The sequence below is a fragment of the Betta splendens genome, chromosome 12 (assembly GCF_900634795.4).
Source record: "Betta splendens chromosome 12, fBetSpl5.4, whole genome shotgun sequence".
NCBI classification, from domain to species: Eukaryota; Metazoa; Chordata; class Actinopteri; order Anabantiformes; family Osphronemidae; genus Betta; species Betta splendens.
In genome coordinates, this window is record NC_040892.2 from 3,620,001 (window position 1) to 3,642,150 (window position 22,150).

Genomic DNA, 22,150 nt, shown 5'->3' on the forward strand with positions numbered 1-22,150 from the left:
AGAGCAGCAGAATACTGGGTGAAATGAGTGACATCTATAATTGGTTAGATTTTATAACCAATTATACATTTATAATTGGTATAATTGGTCCAGTACCTGAAGAGGTTCTGGCTGCGCGCTCGGTTCCGCTTCCTGCTGTCCGGGGACACAGTCGCCTGCACGGACGTGACGCGAGAACACGCTTCAGGTTGTGGAACCGTTCCCCGTTTCTTCCACATTGCGTCATCGCTCGTTTTACCTTTGTTCTGCTTGGTGACGATCGCGGCTTCGCTCATTCCCTGCTGCCTCACCAGCGTCTTGAAGTCGTCCATCACGGTCGGCCTCACTGTCGTTGACCGGCCTGCACGTCACATTATCTAGTATTATTATCTAGAACAGACGTGGACCTGCTGTGTCCCATTAAAGCTGCACAGACACTCACTGTAGAGCCTGAGCGAGGTGCTCTTCTGCCCCGCGGTCTTCTCCTTGATGCTGATCACTATCGCATACTCGTTGTAGTTGGAGTGAACCACGTACACGTCCACGTCCGACCCCCACTCTGGTGAAATGACCACACGTTTACACGCGCTCGCAGGTGATGCAGAGGCGCAGAGATGCTGTACGTACTGGCGCTGTGGTAGGAGAAGCGGCCCGGTGTGGAGGTCAACTCATAGTCCCCGGAGATCTCCTTACACGCCCCGCGTCTGCAGACGAGGCGGCGATGAGCGAGACGTGGGAGGGGGGGAGGGAGGGGGAGGCGGGGAGTATGACGGGTCACAGAAACGGCGTTTCCAAAACGCGTCATGTCCGTTTGTGCCGTGTCACGAGACGCGTCGTGACATGTTTTGGAAATGCCGTTTTTGTGACCCCCTTGGCTCGCCGTACAGGCGGCTCGCCGTACATACCTGAGGACGGTCCGCGTCATCTGGAGCTTGCCCGCGGCCGAGCCTCTCTGCAGCACCAGCTTCCCGATGGCTGCGTCGGCCCGGTGCTGCTGCACGTGGGGGCTGGTGCTGGCCACGGCCACGTCGTGCCACGTCCCCAAGAACTGCAAGAGGCCGCGAAACAAAGGCAGCGTCAGCAAAGCGCAGGGTTCAGGAGCGTTTGACTCCCAACGTCAATAAAAACAAATACAAAGAAAAATCGGCTTAAAATGTTTTCTCGCATTAGTCCTAAACTCAACACAATTCAAATTTACGAAAAAAGGCAGCGCTGCAAAAACAAATCCACTGACCCGGGAGAGGTCAAAGTTCTCCTGCGTGGGGTAAACAGGATCTGACAGCACAGGGACCCCCTGGATGGACCAGGCCCATCCCAGGACCAGCACAGGAACCAGAACCACTGCCTTCAGCATCCTATCGGTCTGTCGGCGGACCCGTCTCTGAGAGGACTGGAGTTTGAGACGCAGAATCCCAGAAAAAAGCACCTCCCGAGGCCTCGCTGCTTCTGACACCCTCTATTAACAGGGCAACAACCTGCCTGCTATGGCCCCAGTGTGTACCCCCCCCCCCCTCAGCAAAAAGCAAACAAGCAGCGGAGCAAAGTTCTGCCTCTCTGTGTCCTGATTTGCCTGAGCAGCTGCTCAGTTCATGATCAACATGCAAACGTCAATATGCATCATGATCGGAGCGACCGGACAGAAACCACCACACAGAATGTTTGTTTTAAACCTGCGCATGTTTGGGTTCAGCGCTGAGTGTTCAACCCACCTCCACCCCAGTCGCAACAGCTCCCACAGTCCTTTGCGTGACCTAAACACGAGTGACGTGGAGCATGAACGCTTCTGACAGCGGCTGAAACTTAATGTCACCTTATGTGAAGCGGAGAAACCAGCATTTTGTTTCATCTGCAGCTTGAGCTAAAACTATTAACCGCAACCACAAACGATGCCTCCACAGTTTAGTGTTTAGAGAACTAATGTTTTATTTATTAATATAGATTCATAAAGTGATCAGAGACACTGACTGTGTTTTATCAGGAGCTTGTTTTTAATGCGTGGACTGGTTGGTTGATAAAAGCACTTTATAACAAAACCCACATTACAAATTTGCCATACATTTGGTTTTGACGCTAACCTAATACGTGTGACTTTGTTTGTGGACTTTATTCCTAATGCGTATTAAGATAAAAACAGATTAATTCGGCGCAGTAACGACGTGACGTCATCTCCTCCTGGTTGTCTGGTGAGTGTTCAGGGTCTGACCCTAAAGCAAAAAACAAGCCATTAATAATGATGAAATCATTTAGTTTGTTTGCGTGTAAATTAGACTGTGCTTGTCCTAATTTTTATGGCCCAAATTAAATTTTGAAACTCATACAACGTCACTTGTTCTCGTTCTCAGGCGGCACCGCATTCGTTTTCGACCCAGAAACCTGAACATAAAAGACAACTACTGGTGAACGATGGAAACCTCTGCAGATCCGTGGTGTTTGGAGACAAATGTGAAGTGAGCGTCGTACCTGAGGCTGAGCGGTAGCTTCCGTCACGTGCTGATTGACAGTGCACACATCTGTAAAGACAGAGAGTTCGAGAAAGGCTGGTTAAAGAACCCAGCTGAGCCGATGCTTAACGTAAACACACCTTTGTTCATGATGATGCTGTCGTCTCTCAGTTTGTGCTGTCTGACCAGCGTTTTGAACTCCTCCAGCGCAGCGGGACTCACGTCGACAGCGCGACCTGGAGAAAGCGCAGCTGACGTCACGCGGACTCACCTGCACCTGAGACCGAAGCGCGAGTCACTCACTGAGAAGCTTCAGCGACGTGGTTCTGTTCCCCGACGGCTGCTCGGTGCTCAGGAGCAGCAACACGGCGTAATGCTCGTAGCTCACGCGGAGCACGTAGGAATAGACGTCCGCCGAGAACTCTGCAACGCACGCCTCATTGAGTCAGACCCAACGAATTCTGACTCAAAGAGTCCGAACGCTGATGAACACTTACTGGGATTATGATGGAAGAACCTTCCCGGAACATCAGTCAGGCTTAAAAGCCTGGACGACGGCTGGCACGTGCCGTTCCTGCACACACACACACACACACACACACACACACACACACACACACACACACACACACACACACACACACACACACACACAGGTTACAGCCGGAGGATGGACTCAAACTCGCACCGTGATACCAGAGATGCAGAGATGTGGACCTGATGCGCGTGGACGTGACTGTGAAGTTGCGCCCGGGACCGACGCCTTGCAGGTCCAGTGCCACGATGACGGGGCTCACCCTCTTCCTGTGCATGTAGTGGGGGCAGGTGGAGACCACCGCCAGATCGTACCAGCGCCCCATGAACTGCAGGGAACGCACAGGTTCGCTTTTTGGACTTCATTATTAAACACGTAAACGAGTGAAGCTCACGCGGTCCAGGTCAAAGCCATCCTGTATGAGCTTCTCTGGGCTGATGTCATCGCTGTGGATCATCCACACCGAGCCCAGGAGCAGCACGAGCCCCAGAACCGCCGCCGTCCTCATCCCGTCTCTCGCCGAACCCTAAACCTGCTGCCGCAGGCGCGTGCAACGTTCCGTTTGTACCCGCGCGTCTGGGTTTGTTTGTTTGTTTTCCAGTTAATCACCAACAAACGACTGGACTTCAGAACCTGAGCAAACAAGCAGTCGATGCGAAACGATCTGGTCCCACTGCGTCAGTATTAGATTGGTGAAGATCCCAGTGTGTGAGAACATCCTGCATGTTTGCATAAACTGTATGTAAATGTAGGTTTATTGATTCTCTCTTCTCTCAGCGAAGGAGAATAATCATTAACTTTACTTGAACCTGATTTCTTTGAACATTGAGTTGTTTACTAGTAAAGTACATATATTTTAGATGACATCATCTAAAATAAGACCAAGTTAACTGCAACATTAAAAATGTTTGATGAGAACAGAAATGAAAGGAATCATTTAACTTTAATTTAAATAAAAGGCAATTCAACAGAAACGAGACCAGACTTCAGTCACTCCAGAAACATTATTTTTATTATTTAGTTTTGTCATGAGGCCATGAGTATGAAAATATACTAAACCACTACATACGAACAGCACGGTTCACACGTTTTACTTCCTATTTGTTGTATTTGCAGCCGGATCGATGACGACGGCGACTCTTCAGGCTTCTTCCTAGTAAGTAAAAGTCACGGTCACGGGAGCATCTGGGAAACGGGAGGGAAACCAGTTCACAGGGTTTTATTACACGCTCTGTCCGAGTCTGAAGCTCGGCTCAGTCAGTGCTGGAGCGTTCCCACCTATTGGCTGGATGCGGATGCGGATGCGGATGCTGCTGGCGGGCAGTTCTCTGTGGGTCCCATAAACAAACAAGGGTCATTTATTGCTCCACAGCGTCTACACGTCCGTTTTCCCCGTTCTCCAGACTTTACCTGCTGGAGGAGGGGTCAGAATGGACTCTCTGGACAGGCCCCAGGACAGAGCAAAGGCCTTGAACTTCTGGACCACGTCATTCCTCAGCTTCTGAGTGCGGCCTGCGAACACGCACAGACGCACGAGACGGTGACGAACGGAACCAATTGGACCGTTGTGGAGCCGTGGGAGCGCGACTCACCGTAGAGCGCCACCTGCGTGTACTCCCTGTTGAACACCTTGTGTTTGAGGACCACGGCGTAGTCGGTGTAGTTGGTCTCCACCACCGTGATGTCCTTCACCATGTTATGGGCTGACGAAGCACAAAAAGGGGACAAATGACACGCGTCGCACTGGGGAGAACGCGGGGTTGGGTCAGTAGAGACTCACTGGTGCTGAAGTAGGTGAACTGTCCAGATATGTTGGTCTTCTCGTACTGGTACAGCTTCTTCAGGCAACCTATGGGTCTGAAGCATGCGGAGAAAACACACTGTATTCATCATCATTACAGGAGCAAGTGCTCTCACACACACACACACACACACACACACACACACACACACACACACACACGCACTCACGTGGCGTCCCACATCGTGAGGTTAGCGTTGCCGTTGGCCAGCGCTGCCACGGTTCCCATGGAGATCTTCACATGGTCCCTGAAGGGGGCGAAGCGCGGGGAGTCGTAGGCGATGCCCACGCGGTACCATTTCCCTGCGAACTGAGCACGAACACTTCACTTCCCTAGAACACGCAGCATTTTGGCTCTAATGGAGGAAGTAAAGCTCCACAAAAGCCTTATGTATGAGCAGCACCAGTCTGAATCTGCTAATTAGGGGTTTCAAGTATTTTTAGGGTCCGACGCCAGGAGAACAGGAGCTGTATTTACACCATGTTGTCTTAGTGTCTTGGTGGGAGGGGAGCGAGACTCCAACCAGCTCAGGAAGCGACTACATTAATCTGTTGCTGTACATGAATCGAGCTGATTTACAGCAGGCTTTGGACATGACTGTGGGCCGAGGCTTGTGGCTGGCTGCAGCTCAGGATTCTGATTAAATCACAGCAGATTAGGTCGGACCATTTGATGGAAACAGCCTGAACTTTGAGTCAGTTCCTAAAATAAAAAAACCCACTGGAATAAATCTGATGAGATCAACACCTGATGTTTTCGCTGTGTCAAAAGAACGTCCCCACATCAGTGTGTGACAAAAACAGTAAAAAGGAGTTTACAGAGTCCTTACTGATAATTAGTGGCATGAATGAAGGTCACCAGCTGAACAGCAGGGCGCCTTGTTCTCCTACAGCTCTACTAAACGCTGTCCGTCTTACCCTCTGCAGGTTGAAATCTCTCTGTGGCTTCACGTCGGCGTGGACCATCATCACCAGCATCGCCGTGACGGCGGCAGCTGCTGCTCTGGCGCCCATGGCTGCGAGCAGAACCGAAGCGGACGGGCTGAAGGGTTGCAGCGGGGCGTCTCAGCCGGGCTGGAGCGGACTGCAGTCCACAGACAGGTACAGAGAAGCAAATGTGGCAATGTTTGCTTTCCTCCTGATCCGCCCACCCGCCCATCAGCCAATCGGCAGCCGGCCCCGGGGAACAGTGGCCAAGTGTCCGACGAACGGGCCTCGAAAAACAGCCCAGACTCAACACTTGACCTCGTCCACGCGTCCGGGAATACAGCGCGACTGTGGTTTATTCGCATCAGCTGGACCTCATGTGGTGTGAGACGTGCTGGTTTCACAAGAACCAAACTAAACAGGAAGCAGGAGCATGGAAGCAGGCGCAGCCCTAATAGTGAAACAAACCAACATCTTGAGACGCGACCCGAGGTCTCGAGGCTTAATGTCACGTCAGAGAGTCCACATTTACGCAAAAGCAGCAACTGCTCTGAGAATTATCATTTTCTCCCAGTAAAAATATTTCCCACCAAAGAAAAACACCATTTGTTGTAGACAGGCAGTTCATAAAAATAAAAAAACCCATACGTGGAAATTGTAAATAAACCTAGACAGACACTTTTAAAACATACTAAGGTTAAACAGATAAAATTAGGACTGGGTCAAGTTCTGGAGAGTGTTGTGGTTGTTGGACAACTTAATGTTGAGGATTTGTACTACAGTGGGTAATTTAAAGTACCATCATGGATGCGGTTGTGAACCAAGTCAAAAACAGATGCTTAGAATTGGAATAGGTCATTATGTTAAACATCAGCAGTGAGTCCGGAAAATACAGGGAGGAGAGCAAACGAGCAGCAAACAGTGGTCGCAGTCAGAGCCCAGATGAAGAATTTAAATAGATTTTATTAATAATGATTTTCCATTTCAACACTGTTTTCATCTCATTTCCATGAAAGTCATGACGTACATCGTTAACCTTCTTCGGGACCAGAGGACATCGGCGTGTGCGTCTCTCACACTGTGCACAGCACCTCACAAACCTCTCCTACACAAACAGAGCCGTCACCTGTGCAACAAGTGAACACAAGTTAAATAATCAACAAAACAACTGGTCACTGACATACAGGCAGACGTGTACGAGCGAGTTTCCTTCGCCAGCGCTGTTGGTTGGATGCTCCTGAGGACCACCACAGGGAGGAGAGTGCAAAAAAACAAACAATAACAAATAGGAGGCATGAGGGACAGCATCACAACAACACAAGCCTCCTGGTTTGTGATCTGTGCCCCCAGCTGAGCATCATTATGACCATGGAGGTGAGCTCATCCTGGCTGATGTTTGATGGCATGAGATGGGAAGACTAGCGAGAAGCGTGAGGCGTTCTCTCAGAGAACTGCTTAAACATCAAGACAGACACGCATGGACTGACAGTATTTATTTGGTGTGTTGGGGCAAAATGAGTCTTCCTCCGGCCAATCAGGTGACTCCATCTCTGACGTCAGGTTTACTATGTGCTTGTCATTTAGAGAAACACTCGAGTGGGGAAAAACATAACTGGCTCCTGGTCCACAATTACAGTCAATTAAATCAAGATCCATTCAATTTCTGACAGGTTCATAGGATTAAAAAGGAGAACAAAACACACAACTGCGGTTCGATTGTCGTCCACTCACACGTAAATGCCCTTTTAAAATCCCCAATTCACAAAGCCACACTTTCACACAAAGGAAACGAATGCAAACACACAATCAAAATCAATAATTTAAACTCAAACAGCAAGCGTCAACATGAAAACATCTTATTCAGAGTGCTCTGCTTTGAGGCTGTGTAGTCATGCGCCCCCTAGTGGTCGTAGTTAAGAAGTGCAACCCACATTCAGAAGCATCGTAACAGCCAAGCTGTTCCCTTAGGTACGTACAGTAAATCACACGTTTCACTTCATGTCATCAGTGGTTACTCATTTGCTTTTCAGACATTCATGAGAACATATCACACTCATCATTAAAGAGTACACAAGCAGGGATAAACATTAACATTTTAACTGCTGCGTTGCTTGGGTTTTTCCCAAAGCAGGGGAATGATTGGCGAGAACCACGTTCAAAGCCAGTGCAAAAATACTAACAAGGAGCAATTATTAAAATAAAGCAGTTGATGAGTTTCCACAACAGAAGTCATGAATTAACTCCTCCAATAATGTGGCTGTGCTGTTTGTGATCTGTGACATGGGCCGTTGCAAACACGGCTCACGTCAGCAAGAACAGTTTGGAGTGTGAACGTGAAGAGGATGGATTCCTCCACTATACACTGATTAATTCCAAGTAGGAAACATCTGAAATGTACACAACTGCTGTTTTCCGGTTTCACAATGGCTGAAAGTGAGGTTTGGTTCAGAAATAATGAAAAAAAAAAAAAAATAGATGGAGGTGGATTATCTCAAATGTGTGGAATGGTTTGGATAAAGGCTTAAAACGAAAAGAGGGAGAGAAACTCAAGTCACAGTTTGGACTGGGAGATCAGAGGGTCGGGGAAAAATGGCAGCAACATCTGGACTCGTTCCCACTGTGACATCAACACAAGCAGAATAAACCCATTTCCAAAATATCCAGGGGTCTTTCCCAGGGATCCGGGGAAACGATGCAAGACGGGGGAACTCTTCACGAGATATATGGGAGTCGAGTAGATAAGAGGTTGAAATGCGGCAAGCGGAGATAAAACACAGGAACCGTATTTGATGCTGTGTGCGGACCTGGGCCTGTGAACCTGGGAGCTGAACTCGCAGTAAGGCACAGTGCTCTGCGGGTGGTTTATGCTCATTCATGCTGCTTCAAGCTCAAATGACAGCTATTGCGAACAGCAGACGTCCCTCTTCAGCTGCTGTAGTATAATCCATGCATCCCCTCCGCCGGTAATGTCCCCAGCCCCCCCGTCTTTGAATCTTTGGATCGCTTGGCTCTCTGGAGTCTGGGAGAGCGTCCTTCTTCAGCAACGGAATACTGACGATAACACAAGTCTTTACCAATCAGGCGAATTGGCGCTTGTGGCGCTTCAGTCAAGTCAGCCGTTATAAAAGACACACATCCTACAGTAGGAAACTCTACCCTTTGACTTCACCTGCACAATACAGCCACAGAGGCCCACGACCTGCCAGCTTAGTCAGAGAACAGGCCTGTAGACCAGGGCGGGATCACTTGGATCGTTCACTTCCAGCAGCTGATGTGAGATGCATTTAGCAGCTTTCCTTTTGAGCACAGGTTTGGATACACAGCAGGCAAAAACTACACAACAAAAGACATACAACTGCTTAAATTACTAAAACCTTTAGAATTCCTTAAATATGTAAACAAACACTACAACTTAAATATATTTGGTGTAATGCAGACAAAGCTTTTAACAAATACATCAGCTTGTATGTGGAGCGTGGACTAGTGCACTTTAAACACTGGGGAGTCATTCAGGTCCGTCACTGGTCTACCAGAAGCACCGTAACCAGTGGTTACACTGATAATTGATCTAATTTTGTCGTTTTTTCATTTTCTACCAAGCAGCGTTGCCTCCGCTGGCTGATTGTGCAAGTCAGGTCAACAGTAGAGTCTCCAGTCTTTTATAAAACAATCTTGCTAACGTTACATCTAACAGAGGGACAGTGTAGGTCCTCGTAGGTGCCTCCACTGTGCCAGCCACTGCGTGTACTGAATCTGTGTTCCTTTTTTATCATCCATCGAGTTTATGGTTGTGTGTAGTTTCAAGTGTTTGCATTCAGGATGCCAGGCAGCCTAGACGTTTCCGTCATCCTTCTACTAAACATCTGCTTTAACAGACCATGATGAACGGGTGGGGGAAGTTTGATGTATGTGCTGGGGAGCTGTAAAGGGGGAATTTAGGTTTCCAAATACACATAGTAGCTGGGTTTGTGTGCGTGTGTCTCTCTCTCTTTCTCTCATGTTTGCTGAGGTAGTGAGAGGATATGTCAGGTGTGGAATGGATGGAGGGAATGTCTGTTTTTTAGGGGTCAAAGAGCTAAATGGTTGTAGGAGTGTACTGTGTAGTTGTGTAGATGTGTTGGCATCTCATGGTATGGCTGTTGTGTTGTATTCTCTGTGTAGAGGGGGGGGGCATGGTCCTGTGCTCCTTCATCCTGGTCACATAGTATTATCCTCTTTTCACCATCAGCATGTCTGTGTGTGTATGTTTGTGTACAAGTGTGGATGTTGTGGTCTGCCTGGTCATCACAACTTGTGTTTTCCTGACAGTATAGCGCGGTAAAGCTCATCGTCCAGCTGCACGTAGCGCCCTCTGCTGGAATCCATGAAGTACACTCTGTCCGACACTGCACTGGGATCAAAGCCTTCCCGTCGCAGGTCTGCCTTCTGGAACTTAAATGTTCCTGATAAAGAGAGTTTAAGACAGTTTCATTTACCACATATATTTTAAGTTTTTAAGAGTGAATTTACACTAGTGAACATAAAAACCTACCTGTCTTGTCAACCTCTGGCAGAAAGCGGAGGAAGACGGGTCTTGCGTATGGAGGAAGAGTCTTCTCCATGTCTTTCACAAACTTTTGCAGGTCAGTGGAGTGAGACGGATCAGCAATGGCCGCCATTCCAGCTTTTCCTTCAGCTCCTGAACACAAACAGGCACATCATGTAGAGGTTTGACATCAAATACATCTTTGTAGAAAGACAAGCATCGTTCTAGACATGCAGTGGGTCGAGTTTTCGCTGTGGTGCAAAATCCAGCACAATCATAATATGCAGTACTTGGGCCAATCAGTCAAAATCTGACAAACTTTATTTGAATGAAAATTGGTATTATAAGTATTAGCATTAAATTGTAATCACTTTGTGATGAACTTGAAGTTTTTACCTGGCACTTCCACTCCATACACAACTACATCTTTCATGTCCAGCAGTCTGCTGAGAGTTCCCTCCACTTCTGTTGTTGAGACGTTCTCTCCTTTCCAGCGGAAAGTGTCTCCTGTTCGGTCCTTGAAGTACATGTGGCCGTTTTCATCCATAATCAACACATCACCTGGTGAAAAGGGGGGAAAAATTATGTTATTGCATCTCAATCAGCTGGGAATGAAGAAAAACACCTTTGTTTAGTTAGTTAGTAACTAACCGGAGAGATAGGCACTGTCTCCTTTCTTAAAGACACTATGAGCAATTTTCTTGTTGGTAGCGGATTCATTGACATAACCATCAAACCTTCGAAGGGGGTCGTTCTGAATGATCTTGCCTACAAGTTGGCCAGGTTCACCTACAGAGAAGTGGTAAAGGTTAATTAATGTGTAACAAGAACTAACTCAAATGACCAGTTACATTGTTCAATATGTATAAACAGGAAACGCACCTGGTTTACAGGGAATGCAAACGCCATCAGGTCCCCTAATAAGCTCCATGGTCTCCTCATTGACCCTCACCAGTCGGATGGGGTAGATAAAGGGTAGAATCTGACTGTTGAAACCACACGCTCCAATCTAGAGCACAGAGGAAACATGTCAAAGAAGAAGCCAAACAAACTAACAACCGACCAGTAAAACCAGTATCATCATCATCTGGAGAGATGAAAACCAAGGCAGTGAGAACAACATCTTTTTAAAATCATGCCAATGATTGTTTCTTAGCGTCATGTACACCCGGTCGCAGTCAAGTGTCTCACCTTGTTGTCAAAGTTGCCCAGGCTGCAGTTGCACTCCGTCGCTCCGTAGAATTCTGCAATCTGCGGGATATTGAAGCGCTTCATGAACTCCTCCCAGATGGACAGGCGCAGGCCGTTGCCCAGTGCCATGCGAACCTTATGCTGCCGCTCTGCGTCTCGAACCGGCTGGTTCAGCAGGTACCGGCAGATCTCACCAATGTACTGCACGATCTGGTGGATGGCAGCGAGGAAGGACAAAGTTTACTGGTTAATTTATTTGCGACAGGATTGATGAACTCTGTGAGCCAATGGTGTGGCGCTCAATAACTACATCTGTGGCTTGTAATCTAGTAATGCTTACGGTGCAGTTGTATTTGGCACAGTCGTCCCAGAAACGTGAGGCTGAGAACTTCTTCTTGATGACTACAGTCATGCCATGAATGATACACTGACCCACTCCCACAATGTTCCCTGAGGAAGGAAGAATATCAGGCGTGAAGGTCATGGATTTTAGTCTCAACATGAAAACACGTGAACACATGAAAGCAATAACACTCCACATGCCTATCATTCTGTTTTCTTCTTTTTCCCCATGCCATTCACCAGAATTTGTAAAAATTCAAAACTGAATGAACATAATTTTTGTTATTCATTGTTTCAGCTGTGAGGTCATGAATAAAGTTCTGGGATGGTTCATAGCTTCTAGACATAGAACACTGTGGTCTTAGAAAGGCTTAACGAAGGCTTCACTCAAAAGGTCTCGATATAAGAGCACCAGGTTCATAACCCAGATGTTTCACTTGTATTAAAAGACAAATAGGTTTGAAAATGCCCTGGGTCTCAACAGTAGGATTTTACCTGCAGAGTGGTAGAGAGGAAGACAGTCATACAACACATCATCTGGAGTCATTCCGAAGCCATAATATACCAAAGCTGCCATTCGGTAGTACCTGCAGCAGGGAAAGAAAAGCGCCAATGAAGCAAAACCAACCAAGTTTTATGTATTTCTCCTCTATGTTTTTACTACACATGAAAGCTACATGAACCATCAAAGAGAGCAGCTGTAGTTCCTGTGTGTTTGTTAGCTGCATGGTTCCTTCTTACCTGCTGTGCACAACAATAGCAGCTTTAGGCATCCCAGTGGTTCCTGATGTGTAAATGTAGAACAGGCGATCTGAAACAGATAACAAAGCGTGGTCAGCTGATAGCTTACTTTCATTTAGTATATTTGCTTTTGTCTGACACAAAAAACGAGCTCTGAAGGAAAGACTGTTTTGTAGACTGTATGGATTGGACAGCAATGACGAAGAGACTGCAGACAAGCTTGTGTGACATCACTGAATGTGATGCAAGATTGAAAATAAGAATAATATGTCATTCTTGTGTATCATTAAATGTATGAGACAGCAGAGAGACAGCAATTTGTGATCAAAGTGATCAAATACATTATGAAACGTTTAATTAAACCTATTCCCAGAGTCAGCTTCTTTAGGTAACTTTGCCACTGATTAGTAACGACTGGTTGGATAAGCGCTGTGACTCTCACCTGTGAAGAGGCGTTGTGGCCGGCTGGGCAGGTGAGACGGGGCACCAGCCAGCAGGGGCTCTAGGCACTCAGTTCCCTGTGGAACTCGCTTGGGATCCCAGTCTCCAGAGCAGAACATCTGCACTGCCTTCCCCATTGAACTGTGGACCTCAGACACAGCTATGAGGGAGGGGAGAACCAAAACATGCAATCAACCACCAAGTGCAAGAGGAATACATGTTGTGTAGCTATGGATCAAATGCACATGGGACATTGTCGCATGGGTCACGTGTAAATTAAAATATCTATTGGTGAACAAGCAACAGAATAATTACAGTGTGAAAAAAGTATTTATAGGACCAACGGAAGAGTTTTATTTCTAGTAGAAGACAGCATATGCTAATTTAAAAGCTCTATGTTATGCTGGCTCAGTACTAATGGCTTGACTTCGACCTAAGTAGTAAAAGGTGCTGTGGTTCTAATTACTTAAAGCCATAAAGCGCATGTCAGGTCCAGGAAACAGTACAAAGACTGTGTCCCCAGGATAAATGGCAGATTGGCAGGAGCCCAGTAAAGCAGGAGGAGAGTGAAAGAGCTCCTTAAATTAAAGCTGAAATATGCAACTGCCTAAACTCTCCTGCTCTCTTTGGCTGAGAGGAGGCTACAGCACCTATCCACATAAGAATCACATCTCAGCATCACATAATGAGATAGTCATTATTTAATGCGTTAATAATCGTTATACATTAAACTACTGCGGATCCACAGTGACGGGCTGTACGTCACTACTTTACTGTATAAATATTTCAAATCAGTATCAAACTTCAGCTCTCTGCTGATACTGTATCTCTTTCAGTTCATCATTTATCAGTCTTCTATGCTCAGACCTTGAACTGCAAACTGATTATCCCATCCATCGGTCAATTCACACTCCCTCGACACACCTCCTCTAAACTTATCTACCTTGTATAACATCTTAATCAGTTCACCACTTTGCCCTCATTGTATTGGACACTAAATGTTCAACAGAATAAGTCAATGTGGTACTTTACTGACTTAAATTCCCCTCTGAACAAAATGTGACAGATTATTTTCTAATCCCTAATTCTCCCCGCTCCCTTTCCTTTCTGATCTTACCATCAACAAGCTCGGAGCCAAACACCACAGCCTTGGCGTTGGAGATGCTGACACAGTGGACCAAGGCCTCCAGTCTCAAATTAAAGTTGATGAGAGCAGCCTCTATGCCGATCTTGGCCATGCCCAGCCAGAGGCCCACATACTGGGACCTGTTCTCCATGAAAAGGGCCACCACATCACCCTCCTGGGGGTAAACAGACAGAGGAAGGTGGAACACACTTTATTTGTTATGAAGAGGTCCCAGCACATTTTAAACATTTTCTCTCCCTCATGTTGGACACTGCAGACCTTACCTTGAAACCCCGTTGCAGGAGGAAGTTAGCCACCCTGTTGGAGTACTCGTCTAGCTGTCGGTAGGTCCAGCGCTCTCCGGTTCCCTCAAATATCAGAGCCGTTTTGTCCCCATAGCGGCGAACCGTTTCAGCAAAAATCTTAGGAATAGTGTTCTTCTCTCGGAGGTGCCGTCTTACGTTCATCTTCACCCGCAGCAACACGTACGCCGCACTGAACAAGTGCAAGAAAAATTATTAGTGAAGGAGGCATGTCAAACGAGGCAGAATTTAAACAAGTACAAAAGCTGTAGAAGATATATATATATATATATATATATATATATATATATATATATATATATATATATATATATATATATATATATATATATATATATATAATTATGCAACAATAAAACTTCTACAGAGACATTACAACAGATTCAATTATTTGCAACCGGAGTTGACCAACTAAGTATTATCTATATTGTCCAAATTATAAAGCTATTAAGCATGAAACGTTATAAAAGGGAAAGATACAACAAGCTGTGGTGTTACTTTACATCATTGCACAAGGGATTGGTTTCATGTTAGTCCAGATGACCATCATTTATTGTTGCAAAACTGTTTCAGTCATATTTTGTAAACCTGGACACAAATGTGAGGCTCGTCACAAGCCTGCAGACAAAATACATGAACTCTACCCTGTATAATTCTGTATGAAGCCACTTTTTTTTTATCTTACTGTCCTCCTGTTATCAAAGTGACTTTTACATGGACCCATAATAAAGCTGATCTGATTGGAGTATTTATTAGCAACAATCTGCACAGCGCAATTAAGGACAGAAAGAACAACACCATTTACAACCAATTCTAGCAAACACAGATGCTTCACACCCAGCTACACATGCAGTTTTAGCATGAGCTGGGTTGGCTTGAGCTTGATTTAAGAAAAATTTAGCAACGATGCGAACCTTTACAGCGAATACCTAAACTTTGTCACGGTACATTGCACAAGAAGAATTTGAGTTACTGTTTGGCAGGGCGACAATATATTTTTCTCATATTCTAACTATTATATTTTGATGCTATGCTGGCGTTCTATGACAAATCAGCACACTGTCAATGAAAACTCTGCTCTTACAGCAACATCAGTTAAGAGCAAAGTACACGATCTCATCTTTATCAATTCCCATTTTACTTCTAGTGGACTGAGGAAAGTGAAGAACAAAATGAACTATAAACCAATCACTATAGCAACCCCCAAATGCAAATATTGGCTTTAGGTGGCTCTCAGTTGTGTAGAGTATCTTGGCCTACCCGCCATGCCACTACATTTTAAAACCTGCACGACAAGAACATGCAGCTGGTTGCTAATGCTGGTTGTAAAACTGGGCCTGTAGAGCAAGTGCTACAGGTACAGGTTTGGTTTAGTGACGTCAGTCTGCATTTTTTCCTGGTGCTTGAACAATGCAGACTCAATTAGAAAGAATATGTTCAAAATGCAAAAACTATGACTTTTCAACTGGAATAAAATCGTAATAAATTCTGACCTGGACTAAAATAATTGAATCCCAAACATCTTCATGCTTACTGTAAATCTCTGTGGATTGTTCTGGAAAATGTCCGCAGGAATTTCCATCCTCCACTTCCCAGGTAGAAGATCAAGGCGGCCGGGAGAACTTGGTACCAAGGTAAGCCCACCAGCAGCCGCAAGACAAACAGCAGGGCAGTGCAACACGCCAGACGCATCATCCTGGAAGAATGCACACGCATATAAATAGATGGCGATAATTGTCTACAGGCTGAAGATACTACACATTAGTTACGCTGCACAAAGGGCACATGTGGTTTAAGCGAGCGATCCTGAACCTTCACAGGGTATTCAGTCAGCCACTTAGGAATTTTATCTGCCATGATTCTGTTTACACATCCTGGCCCATGTCAAAGCACTGACTCAGCTCTAGTAGGCTGTGGGCGTGCAGCACTGGAGAAAAGGGTTATGCATTGGATATAACTAAATCAAAATACAAGGATTTTGCCATGTAAGTATTTTATGAGGGATTTTTAAAATGCTGACACACACTATTTCTCACTATGGACCGTTCACAGAAAGTGTTGACACCGTTGCTTAGTGTCACCCGATCGCTGGGAAGATGATCCTAAAGCAGTAACAGATAGGTGTACATGACAGCGTATGATCAATTAATTAAGCTTGTCGCTTATTTCCCCCGACCATTGAGGAACAACCTCAGGCCTCGGTGTATCCGACGCTATAGGCCACCATGTAAACCGAGGATGCCGACTAGTGCAACGCTTTGAAGGGTGCCAGTTCAACACAGGCCGACACTCAGAACCATTACATTATACTGGAGGAGGAGAAAGGCTCCATCCCGCATCCAGGGGAGCGGGGGGCATTAGAGGACACCGCCGCTTCACGGCGAGATAAAGAGCCTCGCTCGCCGTTACACCCGGAAACTTAGCATCATATTGCGGTAGTGGATGGGGAAATGCGAGAGGCTCAGCCCACCGGTGGTTTGACGACACCTTAGCATGCCATGTGCGCCTTCGAACCGGGCCTTCGGTGGCTCCCCGCTGGGCAATATCTATCTACACGGGAGCGACCTGATGTAGATTAGCATGGGTGCGTAGGGAGCAGGATGCGCAGCTTATTGCGCGTTAGCTAGAAACGGACCCTGGAACGGCATCAACGAATGATGAGGAGACGCTGAATGAGCTATCGGTACCGCGTCAATCACCCTTAGCGCGAGCCATTAAAGATTCATTGTCGCCCACCGAGTGTCTACATTGTGGCGATCGCGCACGAGGACCGTCTGCCCTTCCTTTAGCGCACAATACCCGGACCCTTCGGCGAAGTTGGACGACGCGGGGGAGCGCAGGCATCTCGGGCCGTGGCTCGGAGGACCGGTTCGGGCGTTCGTACCTTGCACCGCGTTGACGCCGTCAGCATGTAGGTGAATTCCCAGACGTGAAACTCGCCGTGCGCGATTCCACCTTGATCGGCTTACGAGCTAGCCGGGTCGCCCCCTCCGCTCGCGGCCGCTCGCTCGGCTTGACAGAGGCTCGCTCTCTGTCTTTCACACACACGCACGCACCGGGATCCTCTCCCGGTAATACCACAGCGGGCTGCCGATCCTCTCCTCCGGTGGCTCTGGAGTCAGATTCGCCTGGCGGTGCGCGTCGACTCTGACCCGGCGATCATTATCCGTTTATTGTGACAATCGCTGATAAAATTTCTGCGCTCATTATCGCCGATCACGCTCGCTAGCAAACGTAATTCAAACGACCTTATAATTTTCTTAGCTGTGCCCGCCCACCGCCGTCACTGGCCCCGTCGGAGTAGCGGGCATACGCGCTGACGGACGCGCGCGAGAGCCAATGGAGTGCGCCGATTGTTTTTTTTTCTTTTACATATTCTATCCGGTGGGGGCGGGGTTTGCGGCACTGGCGAGGAGGAAATGCGGCGCGGCGCGGCCTGTCCACAGGCAGACACGGCGAGGACGAGGCCCTGGATGCGGAACCGCGCGTGGCGTAAGACGAGCCCTGCCTCGACACGTTCATTCATTAGTGCGCGCTCGGCCCCAACGTGTGTCAACAGTGGAATGAGGAAGATCAGAGTCCCCAACAACGGCGCGGACCAACACAGAATGCAGAAATCGACTCGGATGATCTACAGTATAAATCTAAAGCATATGGTGTTCTCTGCAACATCACCAATACTTGCTCAGCGAATTGATGAGTAAATGCTGGTTCATTATGACGTCACGTCAGCATACAAAAGGAAATTATACTCACCATAAGCTTTATTTTTCAATTAATGCTAAGAATACAGCATTTTCACGTAATAAGCAACAGGCTGAATAAAATACCCTTAACCATTACTCACTGCTCTAATTTGGTTTACAGTAGATGTTTCCATCATTCTCTTTGCCACTAATCAAGAACATTAATCCAACACAAAACAGTCAAACCTCAGTTTAAAAGCAGCAGATGATGTTCCAGAGAAATCTTTGTCCAAGATCCATAGTTTATCAAAGGATTTTTATCTTTAGGACTCGCTCGCCTTTTCTTTCAGTCGTCCAGTTCCAGACCAAAGTGGCTGTAGAGATCCCGTGTGGTGGTCCCTCTCAGAGCAGCTGCAAGACATAGCAGAGCAGGGGTTAGGCCCCTTTATAAGAATACCTCTAGTCAGACCAACACAGTGAAAGGGTGGCTTTAAAACAATAATAAAAAAAGGAACGTTCACATTGTTACTCCAGTTACATAATTAATATCTGTTAAACATAATTTACTGTACATCATCAAACGCATAAGACAAACCCCACTATCTTGTGCATCATGCATAACGAAGTACTTATCTAAGCTGAGTCGGACACAAAAAACAGATAGCGTGTAGTTTTCCTATATAAAATGGGCGGATAATGCCGCAGCCTTTCCTAAACACACTAACCTATTACAACATCCCAAACTATTTCATTACCACTAATATTAATGAGAATGTTAATTTATTTATCAACATGCCTGGTAACAAAATATTAAACATGCGGTGTGAAACTGGAAATAGCACTAAGACCTGACACTGAATACATACATTTGAAAGACTCTCCAAGGAAAAACAATATTTGAAAGACTCTCCAAGGAAAAACAATATTTTTAACAAGACGTGACAATGGTCTTAAGCCTGACACGCAGACCCAGTGAAATACAAAAGGATGGCTGTGTTTAGAGGGTATTGTAGGGCATCTCCTCTTGTGTCTTCAGCCTGCTCACCCACCCCCACCCTCTCTGAATAACAGCATACAGTACAACAGCAACTCAGCATTTAGGTGTGCACACTATGAAAGCGTGCTTCAGAGACAGAAAGATTTCAGAAGAGGAAAATAAAATGCTGATGTGTTGATGTTTATGACATAAAACAGCATGTGTATGGCTGTATGCATGTGCCTGAATAACAGAGATCATAATTGTGTGTTTGTGTAAGTCAAAGACATCCATTGTGTCAAAGGGGAAACGGCATCTCCATTCACTAAGAGGCCATCATCATGCTGACTCTCCACAGTGCTGAGAGAATTTAAAGAGACAGCTAGTTTATGGAGGACAAAGACAGTAAATTTACAAAAAGGGTTGAAAATGAATTTGATTACAGAAAAAAAAAACTTGGGGAAATACAGAAGCTTTGATAAGAGTAAACAAATAAAACTAAAAATAGGTCAAAAGCTTAGTTTGTGGCATGACACATACACACATTATACTGTAACATAGCTGTGGTTCACCAAAACCTTGCTAGTAGTGAAAATAGAGATTTCTACATACTCCTTGAACTTTATGCAGTTGCAGCACATGCTCACTGTAACCTTTTCCCTTATTCACACATTAATTACTGCAAGACAGAAACACTAAATAAGTTGAATGTGCAGTGTCACAAGAAATATAAATTTTCAAAAGGAGGTTAAATGTGAACACAAACTTTAAATCTTTAAAAACTGAACCCCTAACTCTGATGGTTCCACTTCCTTAAATTGTTAAAACTCAAAGGTCAATGTAAACTTGTTCTATATGCCAGCAAGTGTCACGGGTGTCATGACATTTCCATCGAATTGCATTTTAGAAGTTCTAGTAGATTATGTAACAACACAATCAATGCTAACAATGTGTTAAATACTAATACTGACTACTGGTTTACAGTGGCGCAGTCAGAAGACGCCCCCTGGTGGTGGAATGTGGAATGCCTTAAAATGGTTTTCTACATGCACACATACCTACCAACAGTTCTGGAATGAAATGAAATGTCAATTGGGGTGTTTGTGTTGTCAATCACAAAAAATAAAAATATAAAAATGGGTGGTTCAAGTTCATTTTATACCATCAAATGTCAGCATCTCAGTGCATTGTGAATAAAATCTAAACCCAATCCCCACTAGTCTCTGTGTCAAAGTAAGAGGCACACAAAACAAGACTTCAATTTAAATAAATTTTCTATTGTTATTAATGAAACTGGAAGCCTAAAGATTTGGAAGTTTTGCAAATCGCAAGGAATAAGGAATGATATGGTACACATTTAAGCACTTCTCTTACCTATACGACCCAGGAGTGACTGTCCAATGTCTTTGATGTCGTTGTATTCATGCAGCACATTTATATGATGCTCCAGCTCTTCTACCCTGTATCCCCTGGAGAAACAAACACAACTGGTCTCACATATGTTTGTAAGATAGCTCCTGCAAAGACACATGCACTAAAGAGGACACAGCTAAAAAAAAAGACACTGACACGTGTATTTAAACAAAGTGTTGGTGGGAATCATCACTAATAAGTCAAGAATATTTTCTCAACCTTGACATATATCGCAGAGTGTAGTCCTCAAAAACAGAGCTACAGCAAGACAAGCAAGCAACAGCTGTACTCACTCGGTTTCCAGCTGTGCTATCTCTTTGTCAAGCTCATCTCTCCTCCTCTCCAACTCTGCCACCTCCTCTGTAGGGCCAAGTTCGGCACCCTGCGTTTTGTGAAGCTGTGAAGCGTAGAAGAAGAACCGTCCGTGTTACTGGAAGACGCCGTGAGCTAGTTTACGGCACAGACAGAGACGGTGCATGCTTACTGGTGACTTGAAGCTGGCGTGTACCTTTCTAAACTTTGAACACGGCGTTCTAGGGAACAGGAGAATTAATCCATTAAAGAAAACATAGACAAACTGCCAAAAGAATGAATTGGAGGTGGCTTGATAAAATCTTTAATAAGAAACCCGAATCATGGCAACGTCATCATATCAGCCATGTTAAAGTGGCTACTTAGACAACAATTTAGCAGTAGCAGTAATCAATTTTAGTTAGATACAGTATACGTATGCTATGTCGACTACATTCTGTTAGAATCATCGTTTAGTTAAAGTTTGATATTAATGTACGACACCTGCGTCAGTTGTTTTTAGCTAGCGGAGCTAATGCTCCCATTCACTCTGGCAGTTACCTGAAGAGTGCTCCTTTCTTCACGTCGTCTCCCTTCGGCGTCAAGGCTGAACTGTTGTTGTTGTCGTGTCTTTCAGGAGACCGCTCTGTGTTCATTCTGCCTTACGTTACAAGAATCTGCATATTAGGTGCGTTTAAACGCGAAAACACTGAAAGTTAAACGCAGAATTTGCAGTTCGCGGGTAAAAAGAATCGGAATCACCAAATAACCTGATTGGCTCCTATAACGGAGAGGCGGGACTTCCGCAGATAAACGTCACAAACATGGCGGCGTTCAAACATGGCGACGTTCATGACAGACAGACAGACAGACAGACAGACAGACAAATAAATATATACTTTATTCATCATGTAGGGAAATTCATTTTTTATTTTGATATAATATATTTTAAAATGTCCCTATATTTTGTTTTGGTTTATTACAGTATTTTTTTTTTCTTTTAATATATTCCTTAAAATATTCACTTTCCATACCCTCTAACACTTGGCAGCTTTTGTTTGGATAACGCCATTGCATTTTTTATCTTACGGATACGTTTTCCACTAAAATGAATTTTTGAAATCCAAAATGTGTGAATGTGATGTTATGTCCAGATCTAATTTTGTGTAGATTTCAATATACATATGAGTTTATGTATATTTCCCTGATTCTTTTTACACTTGTGTCATTTAGATGTAACATTATTATTTGTTAATGTTACATAAATTGTTTACTTAAAAAACACTTATTTATACACATTTATTAATGTTAATAAAATAGTTAAGCTTACATAGCCTATGATATAAATAAAAACTTAGTTGTCAAAATAGATTAGTTACAAACTGCTTGTCATAAATTTTACTCCCCATTCT

At 45.2% G+C, this 22,150-nt stretch overlaps 5 protein-coding genes across 7 annotated transcripts in view; all 5 read right to left on the reverse strand.

Moving 5' to 3' along the window:
* Positions 1 to 1,426, reverse strand: part of LOC114866826 (protein AMBP-like) — a 2,528-nt gene extending 1,102 nt beyond the window's left edge. Inside the window, exons 1-6 of the mRNA XM_029169026.3 lie at positions 1,214 to 1,426; positions 885 to 1,027; positions 607 to 683; positions 422 to 538; positions 239 to 340; positions 97 to 155 (exon numbers count right to left, since the gene is read on the reverse strand). Of these exons, the coding sequence (XP_029024859.1) occupies positions 97 to 155; positions 239 to 340; positions 422 to 538; positions 607 to 683; positions 885 to 1,027; positions 1,214 to 1,333 (618 nt within the window). The 5' untranslated portion in view covers positions 1,334 to 1,426. The remainder of the gene's footprint in view (positions 1 to 96; positions 156 to 238; positions 341 to 421; positions 539 to 606; positions 684 to 884; positions 1,028 to 1,213) is intronic.
* A 518-nt stretch (positions 1,427 to 1,944) lies between these two features.
* Positions 1,945 to 3,537, reverse strand: LOC114866840 (protein AMBP-like). 2 transcript variants are annotated; one of them, XM_055513450.1, is made up of 8 exons: positions 3,350 to 3,537; positions 3,138 to 3,283; positions 2,918 to 2,994; positions 2,724 to 2,843; positions 2,561 to 2,656; positions 2,440 to 2,489; positions 2,306 to 2,352; positions 1,945 to 2,177 (listed from the first exon to the last, which is right to left on the reverse strand). In XM_055513450.1, exons 1-8 carry the CDS (start codon positions 3,461 to 3,463, stop codon positions 2,171 to 2,173), a joined length of 657 nt encoding a protein of 218 aa, XP_055369425.1. In that variant the 5' UTR covers positions 3,464 to 3,537; the 3' UTR covers positions 1,945 to 2,170. The 2 variants fall into 2 exon arrangements, with proteins under 2 accessions (XP_055369425.1, XP_029024886.1); XM_029169053.3 differs by having other exon boundaries at positions 1,945 to 2,183; positions 3,350 to 3,536.
* Positions 3,538 to 3,949: 412 nt separating this feature from the next.
* On the reverse strand, positions 3,950 to 5,858 carry ptgdsa (prostaglandin D2 synthase a). The gene is made up of 6 exons (XM_029169058.3): positions 5,675 to 5,858; positions 4,927 to 5,066; positions 4,736 to 4,812; positions 4,548 to 4,658; positions 4,366 to 4,467; positions 3,950 to 4,283 (listed from the first exon to the last, which is right to left on the reverse strand). Exons 1-6 carry the CDS (start codon positions 5,768 to 5,770, stop codon positions 4,234 to 4,236), a joined length of 576 nt encoding a protein of 191 aa, XP_029024891.1. The 5' UTR covers positions 5,771 to 5,858; the 3' UTR covers positions 3,950 to 4,233.
* A 4,052-nt stretch (positions 5,859 to 9,910) lies between these two features.
* Positions 9,911 to 18,445, reverse strand: slc27a4 (solute carrier family 27 member 4). Of its 2 annotated transcripts, none has more exons than XM_055513436.1 (14): positions 18,305 to 18,445; positions 15,907 to 16,068; positions 14,334 to 14,544; positions 14,041 to 14,224; positions 12,925 to 13,083; positions 12,483 to 12,552; positions 12,237 to 12,328; positions 11,740 to 11,849; positions 11,400 to 11,609; positions 11,091 to 11,217; positions 10,860 to 10,997; positions 10,605 to 10,769; positions 10,215 to 10,361; positions 9,911 to 10,125 (listed from the first exon to the last, which is right to left on the reverse strand). In XM_055513436.1, the coding sequence occupies exons 2-14, from the start codon at positions 16,065 to 16,067 to the stop codon at positions 9,968 to 9,970; spliced, it is 1,932 nt and encodes a 643-aa protein (XP_055369411.1). In that variant the 5' UTR covers position 16,068; positions 18,305 to 18,445; the 3' UTR covers positions 9,911 to 9,967. The 2 variants fall into 2 exon arrangements, with proteins under 2 accessions (XP_055369411.1, XP_029024798.1); XM_029168965.3 differs by lacking the exon at positions 18,305 to 18,445 and adding an exon at positions 17,257 to 17,665.
* Positions 18,331 to 21,527, reverse strand: swi5 (SWI5 homologous recombination repair protein). Its single transcript, XM_029169072.3, has 5 exons — positions 21,300 to 21,527; positions 20,932 to 20,980; positions 20,741 to 20,844; positions 20,409 to 20,503; positions 18,331 to 18,469 (listed from the first exon to the last, which is right to left on the reverse strand). Exons 1-5 carry the CDS (start codon positions 21,392 to 21,394, stop codon positions 18,405 to 18,407), a joined length of 408 nt encoding a protein of 135 aa, XP_029024905.1. The 5' UTR covers positions 21,395 to 21,527; the 3' UTR covers positions 18,331 to 18,404.
* Between the last annotated feature and the right edge of the window lie 623 nt (positions 21,528 to 22,150).